Genomic DNA, 23,453 nt, shown 5'->3' on the forward strand with positions numbered 1-23,453 from the left:
TGATTCTACATTAATAATGAAACTCATTTTACACATTTAAAATGCACACAATAACATATTAAACTAATTTAAAATGAGTAATGATATCTGCACCCAAAATATGCATCTAAACATTACACACATTGACTTGTCAATATTTTTTAAAACAGTGGGTCCCAATTTTAATAAATATGATTCGCTATGTTAAACTGCCACATTATTATGTGTAATGTTTGAATGTATATTTTATCACTATGTATAATATTTGAGTGTATATTTTGGGTGAACATATTATTACTAGTTTAAAATAGACTAAATGTGTGCATATTGAGTGTTTAAAATAAGTGCACACCTAATATTATTATTATTTTCTTGAATGGAAAAATTATAATATTATTGCTATCGTTGAACATCATCACTGTCACTGAGTTTGGGAGTGCGGGTGGGGCGATGATATTAAGGACCTCCCGCCATTTGATTTCTGCTTTAAACCCTCAATCCTTCTAAAACCCTAACTGATTATCTCTTCTAAACCTCCATTCATTCCGCATTGACTCTCTCCATTCCAAAGATGAGCTTTGCGGCTTACAAGATGATGCACTGGCCGACGGGGATCGAGAACTGCGCCTCCGGCTTTGTCACTCACTCCCGCGCCGACGTCGTACCTCGCGTCACTACCATTCAGTCCGACGACCTCGACTCCGACTGGCCCGCATCTAGCAGCGAAATCGGTCCGGTACCAAACCTCGTCGTCACCGCTGGCAATGTTCTTGAAGTTTACATTGTGAGAGTTCAAGAAGAAGAGGATAGCAGAACTTCCCAGGGTCCAGCGGAATCCAAACGTGGTGGATTCATGGATGGCATCTCTGGGGTTTCTCTAGAGCTTGCTTGTCATTACAGGTTCTTCCCCAATTTACAATCCAAGTCATTGATTTGTTACTAGGTGCATTTGAAGTCGTATCAGTTTCGTTGACCTTGTTTGGCAGGTTGCATGGTAATGTCGAAACAATGGCAGTAATATCTTCTGGAAGTGGTGATGGTTCTAGAAGAAGAGATTCTATAATATTGAGCTTTCGAGATGCCAAAATATCTGTCTTAGAGTTTGATGATTCTATCCATGGACTTCGTACAAGGTGGGGAAACGTGATCCCGGTTAATAGAGGGCAAAGTGTCTTTCTTTACTACTGCATATTTCTTTTTTTGGTTTTGAATCATGTTCTTGAGATTGATATAATTTAGAAAATTAGCATTCGGGAATATATGCTATCGAAGCTTTTTCTGTCCCCATAGAAAGTATCTAGCATTAAAAGGTCGAGGTCAAGCATTGGTGAAAATAAAAGCCTCTGAGAATTTGGTGACTTTAGCCTTTATAATTATACTGGTTCGATACTTGATGTTGTCTAGTGGTTTCTTATTGGGTTACTCATTCCACTTGAGGTAGATTATGTAACTGTAAACTGAACCATCAAAATGTTTGTAGTTACATATCTTTTCTGTTCCTTTGTCAAGTTAATAGGGCTGCAGTATTTATTTTATTAACTTACATTTCGTCATAGTTTTTAAAACATGAGAATGCCACTTGGTGTAATCTGACTTTTCATTTTTGGAACAAAGTGCTATTATGGTTTTTATAATTTTCTTTTGTCCATGATGCTTAATTATAATGTTGACTTTTCAGCTCTATGCACTGTTTTGAGGGTCCAGAGTGGCTTCATCTGAAAAGAGGCCGAGAATCATTTGCAAGAGGTCCATTGGTAAAGATTGATCCTCAGGGAAGATGTGCAAGTGTTCTTGTGTATGATATACAAATGATAATGCTCAAGCCCACTCAGGTTTTTTCTTTTTTGTTCTCTGCTTCAACTTAGTTACTTGATAATTATTATATTAGTTTCAGTTTTTGCTTGCTTAATTGAAAATTTCGTTTTGAGATAGCACTATCACAATCTTATCCTGTGAGTGATGAAAACTGTTCATTGTTAAGGCAGTAGGCATACATGATGCAACAATACTCCCAAAGATTTTTTGACAAACAAAGACGTGTTTTCAGTGACGGAGCCAAAGTTTATTATGAGGGGGGCTATTTCATATTTTTCAAATTTAGGTGTGGGGGGTTAGATAAAAGTTTTATTTACTTTTTCTAAGAAAAATTCGACAACTTTAAAAGAATAATATAAAAAAAAAATTTGGGGGGGGGGGGGGGTGGTGGTGGTGTGTGGTTCAGCTTCCCCTGCCAGTGCTTGCATGTTTTACTTTTGACAAGAAGCTTTTGGTGTATTGGTTTCATATAGTACGTATTTCTTTGAAAAAGTAATTTTAACTGTGCCTCTCCTGAAAAGTTTGGAACTATGTTGTCAGGCCGGTTCTGGTTTGGTTGGGGAAGATGATGCTTTGGGTTCTGGAGGTGCACTTTCTGCTCGCATCGAGTCATCTTACATAATTAATCTGCGAGATCTTGACATGAAGCATATAAAAGACTTCATTTTTGTACACGGTGAGTAGCCAAAAAGTAAAATTGATTTATAGTCTTGTCAGTGTTTGGTTTTTGGTTGGTGATTGACCATCTGGAATCCATTTATGTGGATAAAATTTGTTAAATCTTGTTGTAGAAAGAAGGATAATTTATGGAATATTCATCATTGGTATTTATTGTTTTCTTGGGCTACTCATTTTTAAATAATTTGAAATGTGCATTTGCTGTTCTCGAGTAAAATCTTTTACTTTTTGTTGTCTAGCTTTGAAATCTATATTTTTGTCCAAAATGTTTATTTACTGTGTGCACACAATGATGATTTTGTGTCCTTCTGAAGTATAAATTCATGTGTTTTTACTGAGAATTTGCTTGTATAGAGTATTCCTTCAGTTTGCATAAGATTTTTTCTGGTTAGATTAATCAGTCTTTTTGTTTTAGGTTTTCTTAATATCAGATTTACTGTTATTTTGCTTTATGTGGCGTTTTATATTATGTTGTTGATGGACAAATTTCACACAGGTTATATTGAGCCTGTGATGGTCATCCTTCATGAGCGGGAGCTTACTTGGGCTGGACGCGTCTCTTGGAAGCACCACACTTGTATGATTTCAGCGCTGAGTATTAGCACATCTTTGAAACAGCATCCTCTGATTTGGTCAGCTGTTGTAAGTATTGCGAATAAAATATCAAAATCATTAAACTAATCATTGAAAGTGGTCATTGTATTGTATGTTATATCTGGAGTGTTTAGTCTCATGAAAGAACAACCAGCTTTATAATTTAGTGTACAAATGGGGTAAGACTCATGAGTTTGAGTTGCTGATAACTTTAAAAGTATTCTGTGCTAAATTTTGGCAATTGAAAATGTACACGCATAATCAAAGAATTGTATTTTTTAATATACTTGATCATTCCTAATCTAATTGGTGATTAATTTTGTGTCTTTGTACTTGCAAGTTACTTGAATGCTATAAAGTTCGAACATTTGTTTTTTAAGTAAGATTTTAATTTATGGTTTTGCATTTTGTGCAAACGTTATTAAGAAAACATTAAAGGAAATATCCTTTTCTGCTGGTTTATTATTGTGTATCTAATATTTATACTTCATTGTTTTATTGTTTGTAATTTATCCTTGGTAGAATCTGCCACATGATGCCTACAAGCTACTTGCTGTTCCTTCTCCAATTGGTGGTGTTCTTGTGATTTGTACAAATACTATTCATTATCATAGTCAGGTATGCTGCTTTTTGTTTGTTTGTGTATATTTAAGGTTTAAGCAAATAGACTTCCAAATTGAAATGGTCTAATGAATTAATCCAACCTTATGCAGTCAACCTCATGTGCATTGAGTTTAAACAGCTATGCAGTTTCTGCTGATAACAGGTCAAACTCTGCACTCTGCTCTTCGCTCTCAGAGAGAAACATACAAAGATTTTTTTTTTAAAATAAATTATGATGTGAAGTATGTTACACCTTGAGCTATTCTCTTATAAGTTATCAAGATTGGGATGCTTTTTATATTATTCTTTGTTATTCCTGTTAGAGAAGACAGTTCAATGTTTCTTCTATCCTTTCCTCTGCATAATCTGTATAACTTTTGTTTCAGATTCTTCAGACTTTGATATGTTAATGTGGTTTCAATTTTATGCACATCTTTTTGTTTTCAGTTTGCTAGTTGTGGTTTATATGACAGCAAGATCTACATTTTAATTATTTTTTATGCTTTATTTCAGTCAAGAGATTCCTAGATCTCCTTTTAGTGTGGAGCTTGATGCTGCCAATGCAATTTGGCTATCAAATGATGTGGCCTTGTTATCAACAAAAACTGGGGAGCTGTTGTTGCTGACCCTTGTTTATGATGGAAGGTAAGTGTAGGCATCTTACTTTAATAGTAGATATTAGTTGATTGTATCTATGCTGGCTGATGAAACCAAACTTGTGTCTTATTCTTTCATCTTGCCTGCATGATTGCTTCCATGTCGAGGGTTTCTACGAAGATAAATACGTTCACCACTCTATTTGTATTCCAATGTTTGTCATATGTCTATATTGCATAACAACTATCCTAATCTGCAGGGTTGTGCAGAGACTTGATCTTTCAAAGTCAAAAGCTTCAGTACTTACATCGGTTAGTCATAAATGTTAGAATGCTGTACTACTTGTTAGATATGTATATTGCTAACCCTTCGGACTTCATTTCTCTAATAACAACTGCAGTTGCATCTCACAATCTTCTAACACTTTTTCTATATTTTTTGTAGGGGATTACAACAATAGGAAATTCATTATTGTTTTTAGCAAGTAGGTTGGGAGATAGTTTACTTGTGCAGTTTACTTGTGGATTGGGGACGACAATATTGTCTTCTGGTTTGAAAGATGAGGTATGGTTGAACCTAATAAAGTTTTCTCCTTTTAACTCTGGATACCATTCATGTTTCAACTTTTTTTTAAGTATTTGGTTTTATGATGTGGCCAAGCCACAGTGGGGGCATATGCTTCCCTCCCACTGGATTTTATAAGAGTAACATATATTTATTGATTATTGTATCAATTTATCTGGTTATTTGATGTAATAGAATTTAAGGGTGTTATGTTTTCTGATTTACTGTATTATTGGAATTTTTCTATTGTAATTGTGCTCTTATTGTTGTATCTAGTGTGATATTCATTCACACTTTCCTTGTATCAAACTCTTATCAACTACTTTCCTTCCTTGAAAAAATAAAAATAAAAAAAGAAATCATTGTAAAAATTAGCTATATGCTTTTTATATTTTTTGACAAAAGCTATATGCTATATACGTACAATTTTTTTATGAGTGTAAATTTATCTCCATAAGCATAAGCTTCAATATGCTTTCTTCTAAGAATTAACTTTCTATATATGCATGGATGCACCACTTAAAATAAGTATCTTTATCTAATCCCTACTTCACCTGGATGTTTGTGGTTTGATAAGCTTTACTTATAGTTGCACTTAAATACCAGTTTTTTTATTTTGGCGTCAATAATATCAAATATTTGTTAATAGTTGCACTTAAGTACCGATTCTTTTCTATTTGCGGCAAAATTACCAACTCATTGTTAATAGTTGCAGTTAAGTACCAATATTTTAAAAATATTTTTTTCATTATAAATTAAAATTGATCTTATACATTTTTTTTAAAACAATTTAAGGAATATTTGCCGCTATAATACTAAAAATTTGGTATTATTGTTGTAAAAAAACAATAGAATTGGTACTTAATTGCAACCATTAAAAAAGATTTGGTATTTTTTCTGCAAATAGAAATAATTGGCACTTAAGTGCAATTATTAACAAAGATTTGATATTATTGTTTTCAAAATAAAAGAATTGGTATTTAAGTGCAACAATTAGCAAAGATTTGATATTTTTGCTGCAAATATCCCTAAAATATTTGCTTCATGATTTCACTATAAATTTATAATTTAAAATTTTCAAGTATGCCCCAAATTTGATTTGGTTGATCCAACTATTAGGTCTAACTGTACTATTATTGAAAAGCTACTATCTTTTTGTGGCATAGAAACATATGAAATAGCTAAACTTTATGAGTCACCTTATATCATCATTAATTTACTAACGGTCAACTTTGTTTTTTATCCTGTAAATTAGTTGTTTCTTGGGAAAACGACGTAACAAATAGGAAGAAATTATGTATGTAAATATTTATTTCTTTGTTGTAAAAAATGAATACACAATTGCTGGGGTGGGCTTTAAGGTCTGGTTCGGTATATATATATATATATTTGCATATATATCATATATAATTCCAATTTTATTGCACCTAGGTATAAAGTCAAAAAATTGATGGCCTCACTGAAAAACTCTTCTGGCTCTGCCACTGGTTCGTGTTATATTGTGGTGGACTCAAGTTCTAAAACATATATGGTGACACAATTACAACAAACGTTTTTTTGCGTTCTTGCTTTAAGCCATAGCTTTTGGAGTTTCTTAAAATTTTCCAAAACTTTGCTTCAGACTCTTGTTTCTCAGATGATACTTTCTCAGTGGCTTCAATTTATAAAACACTAACATGGTCTTCTTTGCTGAGTAGGATCTTCTTCTTAACCACTAATACTGTTTTTGTATCTTTGTATGCTAAGTTTAAAGCGTAAACTGTCAAAACTTACTGTTGCCTTTTTCTTCACAGTAAATTCAATTTGCTGTTGAAATTACTAGATAACACTTTGTTTTGCATTTTCCTCAGTAATTTCTTAAACTTGTTCTGCACTATAGTTTGAGTTACTTTTCCAGCACCTTCTGAAATTTATTTAAAAGTTGCTGCTTATATCTAAATGTACAGGATGGAGATATAGAAGGAGATGCTCCTACAGCAAAGCGTTTGCGAAGGTCATCCTCTGATGTATTGCAAGATGTGGCTAATGGTGAGGAGCTATCTTTGTATGGTTCAGCGCCAAATAACTCAGAATCAGCTCAGGTTATTTACTATTCTGGGATGGCTTCACTGAGTTACTATTCTTCCAGACTAACTTTGTACCTGTAGGGATTTTCTATGAAATTAGAAAGCGGAGGAGGGGAGTTCGCGGTGCGGGCGGTGTGGTTTTTTGCCAATTTATTAGATCGCACCACATATGCAGTTTGAACAATTTTTCAAACCGCAACCCGCACGGTTTGGGCGGTTTATACCTATCGCTAAATAATTTAACAATTAAACATTATAATTAATAAATATTCATAATAAAACTCATAACTAAAGAGTGTTCAACAAAACAATAAGTATACAACAAACTAATAAATTTTAAGCAAAACAATAAAAATATAACAAACTAATAACAAAGAAAAAAATGTGATAAAGAAGTAAAAATTTTGATTAAGGAGGAATATACTTAGGTTGAAATAGAATATGTGCTAACATCCTATAAAAATAATAGTTTTTCTAGATATTGTGTATATTATACTATATAAATATATATGCATCAAGTTTAAATGTGGTAAAATTCAAAAAAAGATATATAATGATGTGGTGTGGTGCGGTTTGAACTGTAATTATAAAATTTAAAACTGCAAACCACAAATTTAAAACTGCAAACCACACAGTTTGGTAAAAATGTAAACTGCAACTGTAATGTGAAAGGTTTCAAATTGCAAATTTTGGTGTGGTGTGATGCGAGCGGTTTGTGCGGTGTGGGCGGTTTGATGAACACCCTTAGGCACTATCAAAGTAGGAAAGGAGGTTAATTTTTTTATTTTAAAAAACTAAAAATAAAATAATAAACGAAATAAATAGCCAACTTCTTCAACATCTTAAAACTGGATCCATATAAAAAGTAAGTTTCTTGTAATGGAACTTAGGGGATGCTCCAAATTATGCATTTCCCAACAAGTAAAATCAATTGGATTTGTTCAATTTAGTGATTTCTACTATGTACATATAAGATGAGCCTCTTTTTCTAAAAGTTGTTAATGTGTGCATCATTGTAGCAATAATTATTTCCTAAGTCTATTGTTGTTTTTGAGTGTTCCTTGTTATGAGAGACTTTGACCTTTGATTTTCTTCTTCTTAGGGCTTTTAAATTGGTGATTTGCTTAAATTTGTTAGTATAACTGGTGAGCTTAATTGCTGCTTTTGTGGTCTAAAGTTCTGAAATACATCCATTCTATATTGTGATTGCAGAAGTCATTTTCATTTACAGTGAGGGATTCACTGATAAATGTTGGTCCCTTGAAGGACTTCTCATACGGTCTACGTATTAATGCAGATCCAAATGCAACTGGAATTGCCAAACAGAGTAATTATGAACTGGTGAGTTTTATTTAGTATGCCATGAATTATTATTCCTTCTCCCTTGTATGATGAATGTAACTTATTTTCTGAAGAACAATGATGGATCTTAGGCTTAGCCTTCAAATTTGACCTAGGCTTTCGACCTTCTGTCTTTCTGGGACCAGTGTTCCAAAATGTAGAGTCAGTTTACGATTTTATCTACAAAAACATGAAAATCTATCATTATGAGTTTGCCTTTGCTGTCTTGGGCGATTCTTCAGGTTTGTTGTTCTGGTCATGGAAAAAATGGTGCTCTCTCTGTTCTTCGACAGTCGATTCGCCCAGAAATGATTACTGAGGTCTGTGATATCTTCTCTTTCCCGTGAGAGCTTTCAATTTTATATATGTTAATATGTACTCTTCGCATTTAAGATTGATCCAATCTCGGTTTCAGCTATGGGATGTTTGTAGCTGTTAATAAATTGTATGCTTTGATTATCATATATTGTATATGTATATTAGAACTCAAGATTATAATTATTATTATTTTGGTGCTAACACAAGTATTTTGCATGAATTGGAATGATGAAAGATTGCTTCTTTAAAATATAAATTTTGGAAATAATTATTTCTCAATTTTTTTTGGATGTATCATAATTCTTGTTCCTTTTTTCAATTTGGCAGGTTGAGCTGCCAGGCTGCAAAGGAATTTGGACTGTTTACCACAAGAGCACACGTAGCCATACTGCTGACTCCTCAAAAATTAACGCTGCTGATGATGAGTACCATGCATATTTGATTATAAGTCTGGAGGCTCGAACAATGGTAATGCCTAACACAAACTTGAATTATCCTGGGTTTAATTGTTGAGAAGGGTTATTTTGCTGTTCAAACGACTATATTTGTGAAGATGAAATAATGTGCGCATAATATAGTTGTGGTAGTTGCAAGGCATGAAATGTGATTTGCTTATGTATGTATGTTTTTTTTATTACTTTAATCAACATTACGAACAAAGTGGATGCTTGTTTGTTTAGTTATCTTCATCTCTCTTTTCTTCTCTCCTTTTTTTAGATGCCTTGCAAAAAATTCTTTATGGTTTTCATTTGAACAAGTATTGCTTAATCGGTACGTAAAGATAGCCTTATTCAGGCGTGAGGTTTCTCTCTAGCTGCTCCATGGCGAGACGTAAGAGAGTCCATCAGAAGCCTGCTTCGATCGACAAGGGTAGGGATGACAAGGGTAGGGAAGAGATTGGACCTGAGGAAATGGGTGGAGAATCGTTGGTAGTTGATGATGACGAACCTTCAACTGAGATGGAGGACGTTTTTAAGGACTCGATGGCTGACTTCCCAGAAATTGGAGGGTCGTTGAAAGGGGATCTGAACAGGGATAGGGTGGGCGTTTCTCAGTCCGGTTTGAAATGGAGTGAGCAAGAGGAAGTCCACAACGATTTCATCAAAGATTTGTTGCCGAACCAAGGGGGCGCTCGTTTACAATTTGAGGAACCATTAATTCAAGATGGCCATCGGATTGCTCAGGTGGATTTAGAAGAAATCGCTGTTGAAGCATCTATCTGGAACTCAGCTGTAGTGTGTATGGTTTTAGGCGCTAACCCCCCTTTTGCAGTTTTTGAGGGTTTCATAAAGAGAATGTGGGGAAAACTGGGTATAGAGAGAATAGCGAGATTAAATGCAGGCCATACGCTGGTTAAATTCAGGGATGAAGTGACTAGAGACTTGGTGTTAGAAAATGGGGTTTTGCATTTTGATAGAAAACCTGTTATAGTTAGGCCATGGACCACTGATTTAGATCATTTGAGGATGGTTAAATTGGTTCCGGTATGGGTGAGACTGCCTGGTTTGGGGTTACAGTATTGGAGAACCAAGTGTTTGAGTGCTTTAGTTAGCACTCTTGGAAAACCAATTCTTGTTGATAAGGTTACAAATGATAGATCTATGATGCAATTTGCAAGAGTTTTAGTGGATATTGACATAGCTAATGAGGTCCCGAAATCTATTCAGTTTTTGAATGAAAGAGGGCAATTAATGGAGCAATTTGTTGAGTTTGAACGACTGCCCACACAGTGTAAGATTTGCAAGGTGTTTGGCCATACTGAATCTTCTTGTAATAAGAAAAAAGAGGTTGTTTGGAGGCCAAAAGATCAGTTAGCTAATGGAGCTAACTTGGACAACTCGGTGGAAGAGGCAAAGCTGGGCAAATCTGAGATGCAGAAGGATGCCAGTTCTTCAGTGCAGAGTACTGGAGCTGGTGTCAAGTCTACATTGACTGACAGTGCGTTGGAGGTTTCACATGTTCAACCGAATACAGAGGTTATTGTGGTAGCTACTAATCAAGATTCCAAGGGTGATTAGGGGACTGATGATAGAGTTTCAGATAGCACGGTAGAGCATGAAGGGGAATGGATCACACCTAGGAAAGTCGGTGGGAAGAAATTGATGGCTTCTAAGGCTCAGAACAAGTTGAAAAATGCATATAATGTCTTACTAGACAAGAGAGTGGAGGGTTCGAAATTGGATTTGAATGCAAACAAAAAATCAAATGGGGGAGTTCCAAATTCTTAGCTGGAATGTTCGTGGTTTGAATAAGAGGGAAAAACAGAGGTCCCTTAGTGTTTTTTGTAGAATTAATAAAGTTGGTTTGTGTGCTTTTCTTGAGACCAAATTAAGGGGTGAGAAAGTGGAAGATATGATGAGCAGGTTTTTTGATGGTTGGAATTATTTTAAGGGTTATCTTAGTGAGGGTGGAATCTTGCTGGTTTGGAAGAGTAGTATTTTGTTAGTGGATATTCTTCAAGAGAGTGATCAATATGTTCATGCTCTTGTTAAGGAGCAACATTCAAAGAGGGAGTATTGTGTGACATTTGTTTATGGGAGAAACACAATTAATGAAAGAGTTCAGATGTGGCATGATTTATCTTGCCTTAATTTCCTTGTTGCTCCCTGGTTATTGGCTGGAGACTTCAACTCAGTTTTTGAGTATGATGACAGAAGTGGGAGTCGGCCAGTTACTTCCACTGAACTGATTGATGCTCAGAGATGGAAAGGGCATGGGTTAGCTGATGAACTTAGTTCGATTGGTTCTCAATTTACTTGGACTAATAACCAAGTTGATGGTGCTAGAATTTACTCCAAATTAGATCGTGTTTTTAAAAATGAAGAGTGGATTGACCTCTTTCCGGCTTCAGTTGCTGTCAAACAATGGGATATTCTTTCAGATCATTGCTACTGCCTTATTAAGGTATTTCAGGAGGTAATTTCTGGATTTAAACCTTTTAGGTTTTATAACATGTGGGTGGAACATGATAGATTCAAGGCTACTGTTTTGCAAAGTTGGAAAAGGCCAGTAGCTGTTGGGGGTTTTGATGGTATTTTGGTGAAACTTAAGAGGCTTAGCCATGTCTTAAGGCAGTTTAATAAATCTGAAATTGGTGATGTTGAGCGTAACTTTCAGATGGCTAAAGAGACGTATAACCAGGCTCAAGTTCATCTCTAGCAAGATCCTCATTCTTCTGATTTTCAGGCTGAGGAAAAGCAGGTGTTTGATATTCTGGTTCAGAATTCCAGGCTATATGACAGTTTCTTGAGGCAACAAAGTAAAGTTAATTGGCTCAAATTTGGGGATGATAATACAGCGTTTTTCGATGCTTGTTTGAAACAGCGGAAGGAAGTTAATAGAATTGCCTCGTTTGTTTCTGATAATGGACAGTTGGTTGAGAATTATGAGGAGGTTGTGGCTCAATTTTTATATCATTTTAGAATTGTTTTGGGCAGTCAAAGTAAGGCTTCGGGGTCTATTCACATGGATTGCTTTGTTCATGGCAATATCCTCTCTTTAGAGCATCAACTGGCTTTAATAAAACCATTTACTAAGAAGGATGTTAAGAGTGCTATGTTTAGCATTGGGGCTATCAAGAGTCCGGGCCCTGATGGATATGGTTCGGGTTTCTTCAAAGCAATGTGGAATGAGATTGGTGATGATATTTCAGCGGCTGTTTTGGGTTTCTTTCAGCAAGGTATTATTCCTAAAAATCTAAATAATGCTTTGTTGTCTTTGATTCCTAAAGTTGCAAATTCAACTAAGGCAGTGGATTATAGGCCCATTGCTTGCTGCAATACATTATATAAATGTATTTCTAAGATGATGTGTGAGAGACTGAAAGTGGTCCTTTGTTAATTCATCAAAATCAAGGGGCTTTTATTAAGGATAGACTTTTAGCGCATAACATTCTTATCTTTCAGGATATCCTTAAGGGTTATAAGAGAAAACATATCTCCCATAGATGTGTGATGAAAATCGATCTTAGCAAGGCTTATGATTCCATTGATTGGCACTGTTTAGAGGAGATTCTTGCTGGTTTTTGTTTCTCGAACCTGATTATTAATTGGATTATGTTGTGTTTAAAAGATGCTTCTTATTCTATTTTGATGAATGGTAGAGTGCAGGGCTGTTTTACTGGTAGGAGGGGGCTGAAACAAGGGGATCCGATTTCCCCTCTCTTATTTGTTCTGGTTATGGAGTTTTTCACTAGGATGCTCATTCATGCCACTCAAAATAAAGACTTTAAATTTCATCCTAGATGTAGAAGGTTGAATTTAGTGAGTCTTTGTTTTGCGGATGACTTAGTGATTTTTTGCAAGGGAAATAATACTTCAGTTCAGATTATTCAGCAATGTTTTCAAGATTTTAGTGCTGTTTCTGGTTTGACAGCAAACTTGGAGAAATCCAGAGTGTATTTTGGTGGTTTAACTGAGATAGAGACCAAAGATATTCTAAGGGATTTGCATTTTGCTGAAGGTGATTTCCCCTTAAAGTATCTTGGTGTCCCGCTGAGACCTACAAAATGGAGGGCTGGGGACTGCGCTACTATAATTCAGAAGATTCAACTGAAGCTTCATCATTGGTCTAATCGTCATCTCTCATTTGCTGGGAAAGCTTAACTTATTCACTCTGTTTTATTGGGAATTAGAGCTTTTTGGATGAGAATTTTTCTCTTCCCTAAGAGTGTAATTAATGAGATTGATCATTTATGCAGGAGATTTCTGTGGGGGACCAGCAGGTGGAATGATAACAGAAGTAAACTTCACCTCACGGCTTGGGATCAAGTGTGCCTTCCTAAGTGTTTGGGGGGTATTGGTTTTAGGGAAGGGGCCAAATGGAATATGGTTCTTCTTGCTAAGTATATTTGGGCTGTTTCTACTAAACAGGATATACTTTGGGTTAAATGGATCGATGCCGTTTATCTTAAAGGGCAATCTATTTGGGATTACAATCTTCAGTCTGATGTGAGCTGGTATTGGCGTAAACTAATTAAGTTGAGGTCAGTCATCAGTGGTGAGATGTTAAATAAAGCTGTGGTGAATAGCAAATTAAAAACCAGCATACTGTATTTTCAGTTGGTTAATAAGGAAAGAGTTCCTTTTGCTCCTGTTGTTTGGTGTAATTTGTCTCTGCCCAAGCATAGGTTTATTCTTTGGCAAGCTTCTTTGAGGCATTTATTAACCAGGGACAACTTATTAAGATGCCATCTGCAACTGGCTTCTAATCTCTGTCCAATCTGTGAATTACAGCAGGAATGTCATGAGCACTTATTTTTTCAGTGTCAGTTTTCTCAACAGGTGAGAAATCGTGTTGCTAGTTGGCTGGGCAGAGAGGTTTGGCCTGAGCGTTTTCATGGCTGGATTAAGTGGATGGAGGGGAAACCGAAGGGTATTCAACAGAAGGTCTTTGCTGCTGGTTTAGCAGCCTCAGTTTATCTGGTTTGGTGGAACAGAAACCAGTGCTTGTTTAATTTCTTTTCTGTTTCTGTTAACAAGGCTGTTTCTCAGGTGCAAGAGTGTTTAAAAGCTAGAGTTTCTATTGTGTCTCAAGCTAAGCTGAAGAGTAAAGACTTAGTCTTTCTTAAAAACCTGAATCTCTTGTAATTTTCGGATTGCTGGGCTCTCTTTGAGCTGGTTTTGTAATTGGTTTTGTGTGTTAATATAATTCTTTGTTCATCAAAAAAAAAAAAGTATTGCTTAATCTTTGTGGTGGTTTGAAATTGGTTTAGGATTTCATTTGAGAATTAATAATGTAAACATTGAGGGTTTTTGAGAATATAAATTATTGTGCTTCATGTTTAGGTTTGGGACACAGCCTGTTACTATGTAACCAACTCATGTTTTTTGATGCATTATTGTATTTAACACTAGTGATTTGAGAAATAAGTCAATTTTGTTGTGTGTTTAAGATTTTTATTTGAGGAGACAATTTAGTTTGTTTGTTATTGGGGTTATGATTTGTTGGAAATTGATTATTCTTTTGTTGATGGGTAGGTACTTGAAACTGCTGATCTTCTGGCGGAAGTCACTGAAAGCGTTGACTATTATGTGCAAGGAAGAACAATTGCTGCTGGGAATTTATTTGGAAGGTGAGTGTGCCTTATGAATCTTGTGATAAGAGGCTTTAAAGATGCATCTTGATACTATGCAAGTTGATGAATTGATGCTAGAATTGCATTTTTTTTGGGGGTACTTGTAATCTTGTTCTATGTTAGGATTGTATTGTTAGCTCACTAGTAGGATTGTAAGGTATATTCGGGATTATTAAATAGGGAATTAGTTAGTAGAGTGGTGAGAATTGATGGCTGTTCGAGTTTGTTACTTTGGGTTGGGGACTTGCTGGAAAATAAGTAGGAGAGAGGGTATGGAGAGAGGGAAGTAGAAATTGATTGTGTCGTGAGAGTAATCTTGCTTTGGGGAGACCAGGCTCTTGAACTCCTGGATTATCTGTGTTACTTTCCATATTTCATCTAATACAAATTTATTCCTCTCTACGTTTTCCTTGTTTGAGTGTTGTGTGAGGTACTGTGGTTTGAGTTGATTTAAGGTGCTATCATCCTACATTCCTACTATTTAATGTTCTTGAGTCTCGACCATTTTAGTTAAGGCCTTACCCTTCCTGTATTCTCAACATAATTTCTTTCAAAGGTTCCATTTTTAAGTTATTGCTCTGCCCTGTAAAGGCACTCGTGTAATTTTATTGTTTTTTTGGAACAGGGGATTGTTTGTTTAATACTCATGTGTGCATGTTTTTGTGTAGGCGTCGAGTTGTGCAGGTTTACGAACGTGGTGCCCGAATTTTAGATGGTTCTTTCATGACGCAGGATTTCAGTTTTGGAGCTGCAAATGCTGAATCTGGCTCTGGTTCTGAGAGTGCCATGGTGATGTCTGTTTCCATTGCTGATCCATATGTTGTATTGAGAATGACTGATGGAAGTATCCGGCTCCTTGTTGGAGGTATGCCGGTCAAGATTTTCTTTTTAATGGAATACAAGTTTATAAAATTTACATTTGATTTTGAATTTACTTCCAGTTATCTTGTTATACAATTTTCTTCTAGAATTTTATTTCTTTATTCTTATTATTATAATTATTCCCATAACGTGTTCTTTTATGTTCTCATCTACTATAGTTTCTCCCTTCTCTTTTGTTCTCTGTCTCCGTCCCATTATTTTTCTGACATTTTTCTTAATTTTCCTGTTGATTTGGGTTTCTAGATCCCTCTTCCTGCACTGCTTCTATTAATACTCCAGCTGCCTTTGAGAGCACAAACAAGTCAATATCTACATGCACACTGTATCATGATAAAGGGCCAGAGCCATGGCTACGTAAGACAAGTACTGATGCATGGCTCTCAACAGGAGTTGATGAGGCAGTTGATGGTGCTGATGGTGCTTTGCATGATCAGGGGGATATATATTGTGTTGTTTGTTATGAAAGCGGTTCCCTTGAAATATATGATGTGCCTAGTTTTAATTGTGTTTTTTATGTGGATAACTTCATATCTGGAAAGTCACACCTAGTTGATACGTTTGTGCAAGAACAACTGAAGGATCCCCAAAACGAAATGAATAAAAGTTCTGAAGAGTTAGCTGGTCAAGGAAATAAAGAAGATGTACAGAGCATGAAAGTTGTTGAATTGACCATGCAGAGGTGGTCTGGACAGCATAGCCGCCCCTTTCTCCTAGGGATACTGACTGATGGAACTATTCTTTGTTACCACGCTTTCCTGTATGAAGGTCCAGAGAGTGCCTCTAAAACAGAGGATTCAGTTTTGTCACAAAATTCTTCTGGCTTGGGAAATATTAGTGCATCTAGACTCAGAAATCTGAGATTTGTTCGAGTTCCATTGGACACATATGCTAGAGAGGAAACATCAGATGGAATGCCATGCCAAAGAATTAGTGTTTTCAAGAATATTGCTGGTTATCAGGGATTGTTTCTTACTGGGTCAAGACCAGCTTGGTTTATGATATTCAGAGAACGTGTCCGTATTCATCCTCAGGTTGGTACTAACATCATTCACGAGGCCGGTTTATAGCATTAGATGCGTTTTGGTTCAGAACTGTGGCTAGTCTTTTTGGTTTTTATTTTGCATATGAAGTGTGAGATAACTTTTAATTTTTTTTTTATGTATATGGGAATACAGTAGAACTAATAATTGACTGTTGTCAAGCATTAAGTAGACTTTTTTTTCAATGACGTTTATTTGATATTTTTTATTTTTTTGTGTAGCTATGCGATGGTTCAATTGTAGCATTCACTGTTCTTCACAATGTGAATTGCAACCACGGATTCATATATGTTACATCACAGGTCTACAAACAACATACTGCCATATCTGGAGGATTGTTTGAATGATTGTTGGAGATTGTGGCTAATCTGTTTTATAATTTTCTTTCATTTCTAGGGTATTTTAAAGATTTGCCAAATGCCACCTATAACAAGCTATGACAACTATTGGCCAGTGCAAAAGGTGAGTACTTCCATCTTCCTATTCTACTCGGTTCAAATATGAAGTTAATGTTGTCATTACGAGTTTTGATAGTCATCTGCTTCCTATCTTGTTTATTAGATTCCATTGAAAGGCACTCCACATCAGGTCACTTACTATGCAGAGAAGAATTTGTATCCAATTATAGTTTCGGTTCCTGTGAGTATATTCTACCCTTCAAACTTTTTCTATGCTTTACTAATACAATCTTTCTGCATATTTACTTGTGTGAGGTCGCATTCTTTCTCACATGTAGTAGAGCTCATGTGCCATGTCAATAGGGTTAAATTAGTATTTTTAGCAGCAAATTTCTTTGTCTTGTTACTTAATTTGATAAATGCAATATTTGCAGTATCCTGATTTGGTAATTTTCATGAACATCCTTTGCACTTCTAAATTGTGTTCAAGTGGTTCCATTGATTTTTTTCTTTCCAGTACATGCAATAAGCACACTTAATGTTCTGTTGAACCCTCTATCCTTTTAGGGATGATCTATCATCTCTCTCTCTCTCTCTCGATCCAATGATTGCACATCTCCTTACATATCAAATGTGAATAAATTCAGCTGTCTCAAGCCAGTCTCTAGAGAGTGCTTATTTTTATTTTTTTAATTAATGGTTGAAATAGATGGAGAATGAGATTTTATTTTAGATCTTGTTTATGCTTTTAAGTAAAAATGTTGTTTTTTTGTTCTTATTGGGATAACTTCTGCATTTCTTGTATTTAATTTGTCTACCATTTTTTTTATATATAAATTACATACAGGGAAAGAATTATATATGGTTTACTATTCTTATTGTTCCCTCCAAATGGAGCTTAAAGATGCCTTTAGTGTTTTGAACTTTGTTATTAAATTTGTTGTCAATTCTCTGTGCTGTGCCTTTAGTATTTTGAAGCTTGTTAATCTTATACTCTATTCTCCTGGATCATCTCAGAAGTAATGATGCCCCGAGTATTTTCTGTAGGTTCAAAAGTCGTTGAATCAAGTTGTGTCATCTTTGGTTGATCAAGAAGTCTCCCATCAGTTTGAGAATCATAATTTGAGTTCTGATGATCTACATCGGACTTACACTGTTGATGAATTTGAGGTTCGGGTTCTAGAGCCAGAAAAATCTGGTGGTCCTTGGCTGACTAAGGCCACCATTCCGATGCAAAGTTCTGAGAATGCCTTAACCGTTCGAGTGGTTACACTGTTTGTAAGTTTATTTCACCAATTATGGCTTACTGATTGTTAGATTTTATGAAATTTGTAAGAGAAAAATGGTTTTTCTTATTTCTATTTCTTACGTAGGTAAACAACAAGCTTTATATAGGGCTTATACACCTAATACTCTTAATTTCAGAATAAACATTATAATTACAAAGATAACTACGAATCCTCTAAATAAAGAAACTACTAAATTATTTCTACAATCAAATCATGGGATTTGATTCTCTTATCTGTCAACACTCCCCCTCAAGGTGGACTGTAGATATTGATGAGTCAAAGCTTGTTTACTAGAAAATCAAACACTCGTTCAGATAACCCCTTTGTGAGAATATCCGCCAACTGTTGATTCGTTTGTACATATTTGATGCAGATAGTTCCTCCAATCTTTTCTTTAATAAAGCGACGATCCACTTCCATGTGTTTAGTTCTGTCATGATGTACAAGGTTATGTGCAATACTGATGGTAGACTGATTATCACAATACAGCTGAATGAGGGCTTCATATTCAATCTTTAATTCCCCTAATAGGCGTTTGATCCATATTGATTTGCACACTCCATGGGCCATGTCTCTCTACTTTGCTTCTGCGCTACTTCTTGCCACCACTGTTTGCTTTTTACTTCGCCATGTCACCACATTACCCCTTACAATTGTGCAATATCCAGATGTAGACTTTTGATCATCAACTGACCCAGCCCAGTCTACATCTGTGAACATTTCAACCTTCTTCTTGGTTGTCTTTTTGAAGAAAAGACCTTTTCCTGGTGTTTGCTTGAGATACCTCAGAATTCTATATACTGCATTGAGATGTCCTTGACATAGATCATGCATATATTGACTGATTAGACTTATTGCAAAGGCAATATCAGATGCTGTATGTGAGAGGTAGATAAGCTTCCCAACTAGCTGCTGGTACTTTCTTTTTTCAACTAGACTTCCTTCAAACATTTTTCTCTGGTCTTCGAGTTCAATTGGAGTTTTACTGGGTTTGCTGCCAAGCATTCCCGTTTCATTTAAGAGATTAAGAGTGTATTTTCTTTGGGATACAGAAACCTCTCTTTTGCTCCCAGCAAATTCCATTCCTAGAAAATACCTGAGTGCTCCAAGTTCCTTGACTTCAAATTTGCGAACATTTCTTTGATCAGAATCATCTCTTTAGTATGGTTGCCAGTGAATGATATCATCAACATTCACAATCAGTACTGACATTTTCCTTGTTCTTGAGTGTTTGATGAAGAGGGTATGGTCTGTTTGACCTTGCATGTGTCCACGTCCCTTGACTACTTTCAGGAACCGATTGAACCATGCTCGAGGAGATTGTTTTAGACTGCAGAGAGATTTGTTTAGCTTGCAAACTTTGGTTGTATTGGGAGATTCTTCAAAACTCGGAGGGTGGCTCATGTACACTTCTTCCAGCTCTCCATTCCAGAATGCATTTTTTACATCAAGTTGATACTACTCCCAATCCAAGTTGATAGCTACCGAGAGCAATACTCTGATAGTATTGAGTTTGCCAACCGGAGGGAAGGTTTCAGTGTAGTCAATTCCGTAGATTTGAGTAAAACCCTTGGCAACTAACCGTGTTTTGTACCTCTCAATAGATCCATTTGCATTGTATTTGACCGCGAACACCCATTTGCACCCTATTACTTTCTTGTCTGGTGGTAACTCCACTAATCTCCAAGTTCCATTATGCTCGAGTGCCTTTATCTCTTCAAGAACTGCCGTCTTCCATTGAGTACCAAGGGCTTCATTGATATTCCTGGGAATCACAACATCTGACAGACTAGAGGAAAAAGTTTTAAATGGAGATGATAATTTTGCATAAGAGATGAATTTTGAAATAGGGTGTTGGGTACAAGATCTAGTTCATTTTCTTAATGCAATAGGAATATCTAGATCTGACTGAGTGTTCGAGGGAAGATTACTTGGATCATGAAGTGGTTGATCGAGCTCTTGACTGTGAAAAAGATTCGTTACTTGTTTATTTCTTTCTCTTCTGGTATACACCTGTATTTCTTTATGTATGTTTTGATCTTGAGGAGCAGGAGAAGATGGATAATTTTGAGAGGTAGGAGAAGATGGATGGTCTTAAGAAGCAGAAGAAGATGGATGATCTTGAGGTGCAGAAGAATTCCCTTTGGAGGGAACGAAGTGTCTAGGGGTAATTCTGAATCCCACGACCACTGAGCTTCTTGCTCGTGATAGATGTGCTCCCCTTGAAGCATGGTGGGAGTGAAATAAGGAGAATTTTCGAAAAAAGTGACATCACTAGAGATGTAGAGATGTAGGATTTCTTGGTGATGGGACATTAACACCGGTAGCCTTTTTGTGTAGGAGAATATACTAGGAAAACTGTTTTTATGGCTCTAGGATCAAGTTTGCTTCAGTGTTGGGAGTGCGCGTGGACAAAGGCAGACAAAAACTTTGACTGACAGAGTATTTGTAGAAATGTGAGGGTAGAGTCTTGAACTGAAGGGGCCGACTGGGGAGGCGATTAATTAGATAAGTAGTAGTAAGTACAACATTACCCCAAAGATATTTTGGAACATGCAGTCAGAAATAGGGAAATTTTCTGAAATATTGTTTTATCGTGAATGATACAATATATACACATATAAGAGGTTGCCCTAAAATAATACAATAATATTCTACTTTAATGTCAAATCACCCTATTTAACAACTTTCCTAAAATAAATAAAATCAGGAAACAAATCAGCTATTTTACAGCTCTAAACAATCATTCTAAAATTAGAAAACTTTCTAAAATAGTTTGATTTTCTCTAACACTCCTCTTTAAGCTGGTGTAAAGATGTCTTCCATAGCCAGCTTGCTACTCAGAAAATCAAACTGCTTTTTGAATAATCCCTTCGTAAAAATGTTTGCTACTTGCTCTTCGGTTGGAACATAAATCATGCAAATCAGGCCTTCCTCTATCTTTTCTTTGATGAAATGTTTATCTACTTCTACATGCTTTGTATGGTCATGCAGAACTGGAATATGTGCAATCGAGATAGCAGCCTTGCTATCACAGTAAAGTTTCATAGGGGATGCTTGAGATACCTTCAACTCTTCAAGTAACCTTCTTATCCATAATATCTCACACATACCATGAGCAACAGCTCTAAACTCAGCCTAAGCACTACTTCTAGCAACTACATTCTGTTTTTTACTCCGCCATGTGACTAAGTTACCTCCAACGAATGAACAATAACCTGAGGTAGATCTTCTATCAACTATACTCCTAGCCCAATCTGCATCTGTATAGGTTTCAATTTGTAAATGGTCTCTTGACTTAAACATGAGTCCTTTTCCAGGTGTTCCTTTTAGATACCTTAACATTCTGTAGATTGCTTCGAAGTGTTTAGGTCCAGGTGCATGCATGAACTGACACACCATACTCACTGAGAATGCTATATCTGGCCGTGTGTGTGATAGATAAATCAGTCTCCCTACTAAACGTTGATAACGTTCCCGATCCTTCACATTCTCAGCTTGTGTGGGTTGCAATTTGACATTTGGTTCAATGGGTGTTTCAACAGGTTTACACTCTAGCATACCAGTCTCTTTAAGCAGATCAAGAACATAATTACGTTGATTAACGAAGATTTCTTCCTTGGACCTAGCAAATTCCATTCCAAGAAAGTATTTTAAAGTACCCAAGTCTTTGATCTCAAACTCTTGAGCAAGTCTCTTTTTCAACTCATCAAGTTCATCATGATCATCTCCAGTTAAAACAATATCATCCACATACACTATCAAGATAGCTACCTTTCCTTCCTTTGAATGTTTATAGAACATGGTGTGATCTGCTTGACTCTGAGTATATCCATGGCGCCTTAACACTCTACCAAAGCGCTCAAACTAGGCTCTAGGAGACTGCTTAAGCCCATACAAGGATTTTTTAAGTTTGCAAACTCTCCCAAAACCAACACCCTTTTCAAAACTAGGTGGAGAACTCATAAACACTTCTTCTACTAGATCCCCATTAAGAAAATCATTTTTAACATCTAATTGGTATAAAGGCCAACTAGAATTAACAGCAAGAGAAAGTAAAACCCGAATGGAATTTATTTTTGCAACCGGAGCAAAAGTTTCTTGATAATCAATTCCATAGGTTTGAGTAAACCCTTTTGCGACAAGCCTAGCCTTATACCTTTCAACACTCCCATCAGCTTTGGTTTTTATTGTAAAAACCCATTTGCACCCAACAATCTTTTCCCCTTCGGTACTCTTACAATCTCCCAAGTACCATTTTTAATCAAGGCATTCATTTTCTCCATAACTGCCAAATTCCAATTCGGATCATCCAATGCTTCCTGTATATTTCTAGGCACAACAAGTTCTGAAATATTCGCAATAAATGCTTTATGGTTTTTTGACAAATGATTGTAAGAAATATATTTAGCAATAGGATACTTAGTGCAAGTACGGGTTCCTTTTCTTAAGGCAATAGGAAGATCTAAATTGGTAATTTCTGGAATTACTCCTCGACTAGATTCAGGTTTAGTAGGAGAAGAATAACCTGAAATATTTGGAAGACCGTCGCTTGGGGCTTCCGTTTGACCATGTGCTGGGATGATTACCTGGTCTTTATTTCTTTCAGGTACATTTCTCCTAGAATAAACCAAAGGCTTAAGATTTTCACGATTTTTAATAAATCGTAGTATTTCTTTTTCTGACAAACCAATTTCAGATTCACATTCAGTAGGTTGAGCTTGAGTTGTTTCTTGATATTAGGGAGCGGATCAATTTCCCAAAAATTTGATTTCACTAAAGTCTCCCCCCGAATAAGATTTTTGGTAAAAAAGGGGGCTTGTTCCAAAAAGGTAACATTCATAGTCATATGAAATCGTTTGGTAACAGGATCAAAGCACTTGTAACCTTTTTGATTAGGTAAATATCCAATAAAAATACATTATTCAGCTCTTGGTTCTAATTTGGACCTAGACCTTTTTGGAGTGTGAACATAGGCAGTACAACCAAATATTTTCAAAGGAATATCTGAATTAATTCTACACCCTGGAAATAATTTTTTCAAGCAATCAAGAGTAGTAGTATATTGTAAGACTCTAGTAGGCATCCTATCAATTAAATAGGAAGCAGTAAGAACAGCATCTCCCCATAAGTATTTTGGAATATTCATGTAAAACATCATAGCTCTAGCCACTTCTAATAGGTGTCTATTTTTTTGTTCAGCTAAGCCATTT

General features: G+C 35.9%; 1 protein-coding gene across 1 annotated transcript in view; it reads left to right on the forward strand.

Moving 5' to 3' along the window:
• The first annotated feature begins 369 nt into the window (after positions 1 to 369).
• LOC133777636 (cleavage and polyadenylation specificity factor subunit 1) overlaps positions 370 to 23,453 on the forward strand; it is a 28,163-nt gene continuing 5,079 nt past the window's right edge. The window contains exons 1-21 of the mRNA XM_062217322.1: positions 370 to 879; positions 966 to 1,112; positions 1,658 to 1,811; positions 2,335 to 2,470; positions 2,969 to 3,114; positions 3,589 to 3,684; positions 3,780 to 3,832; positions 4,183 to 4,314; positions 4,526 to 4,577; positions 4,711 to 4,830; positions 6,777 to 6,911; positions 8,109 to 8,237; positions 8,480 to 8,557; positions 8,883 to 9,023; positions 14,534 to 14,628; positions 15,300 to 15,496; positions 15,757 to 16,544; positions 16,775 to 16,855; positions 16,950 to 17,015; positions 17,115 to 17,192; positions 17,999 to 18,229. Coding sequence (XP_062073306.1) covers positions 551 to 879; positions 966 to 1,112; positions 1,658 to 1,811; positions 2,335 to 2,470; positions 2,969 to 3,114; positions 3,589 to 3,684; positions 3,780 to 3,832; positions 4,183 to 4,314; positions 4,526 to 4,577; positions 4,711 to 4,830; positions 6,777 to 6,911; positions 8,109 to 8,237; positions 8,480 to 8,557; positions 8,883 to 9,023; positions 14,534 to 14,628; positions 15,300 to 15,496; positions 15,757 to 16,544; positions 16,775 to 16,855; positions 16,950 to 17,015; positions 17,115 to 17,192; positions 17,999 to 18,229 — 3,384 coding nt within the window. The 5' untranslated portion in view covers positions 370 to 550. The remainder of the gene's footprint in view (positions 880 to 965; positions 1,113 to 1,657; positions 1,812 to 2,334; positions 2,471 to 2,968; positions 3,115 to 3,588; positions 3,685 to 3,779; positions 3,833 to 4,182; positions 4,315 to 4,525; positions 4,578 to 4,710; positions 4,831 to 6,776; positions 6,912 to 8,108; positions 8,238 to 8,479; positions 8,558 to 8,882; positions 9,024 to 14,533; positions 14,629 to 15,299; positions 15,497 to 15,756; positions 16,545 to 16,774; positions 16,856 to 16,949; positions 17,016 to 17,114; positions 17,193 to 17,998; positions 18,230 to 23,453) is intronic.

This window comes from Humulus lupulus, chromosome 5 (assembly GCF_963169125.1).
Source record: "Humulus lupulus chromosome 5, drHumLupu1.1, whole genome shotgun sequence".
Taxonomy (NCBI): Eukaryota; Viridiplantae; Streptophyta; class Magnoliopsida; order Rosales; family Cannabaceae; genus Humulus; species Humulus lupulus.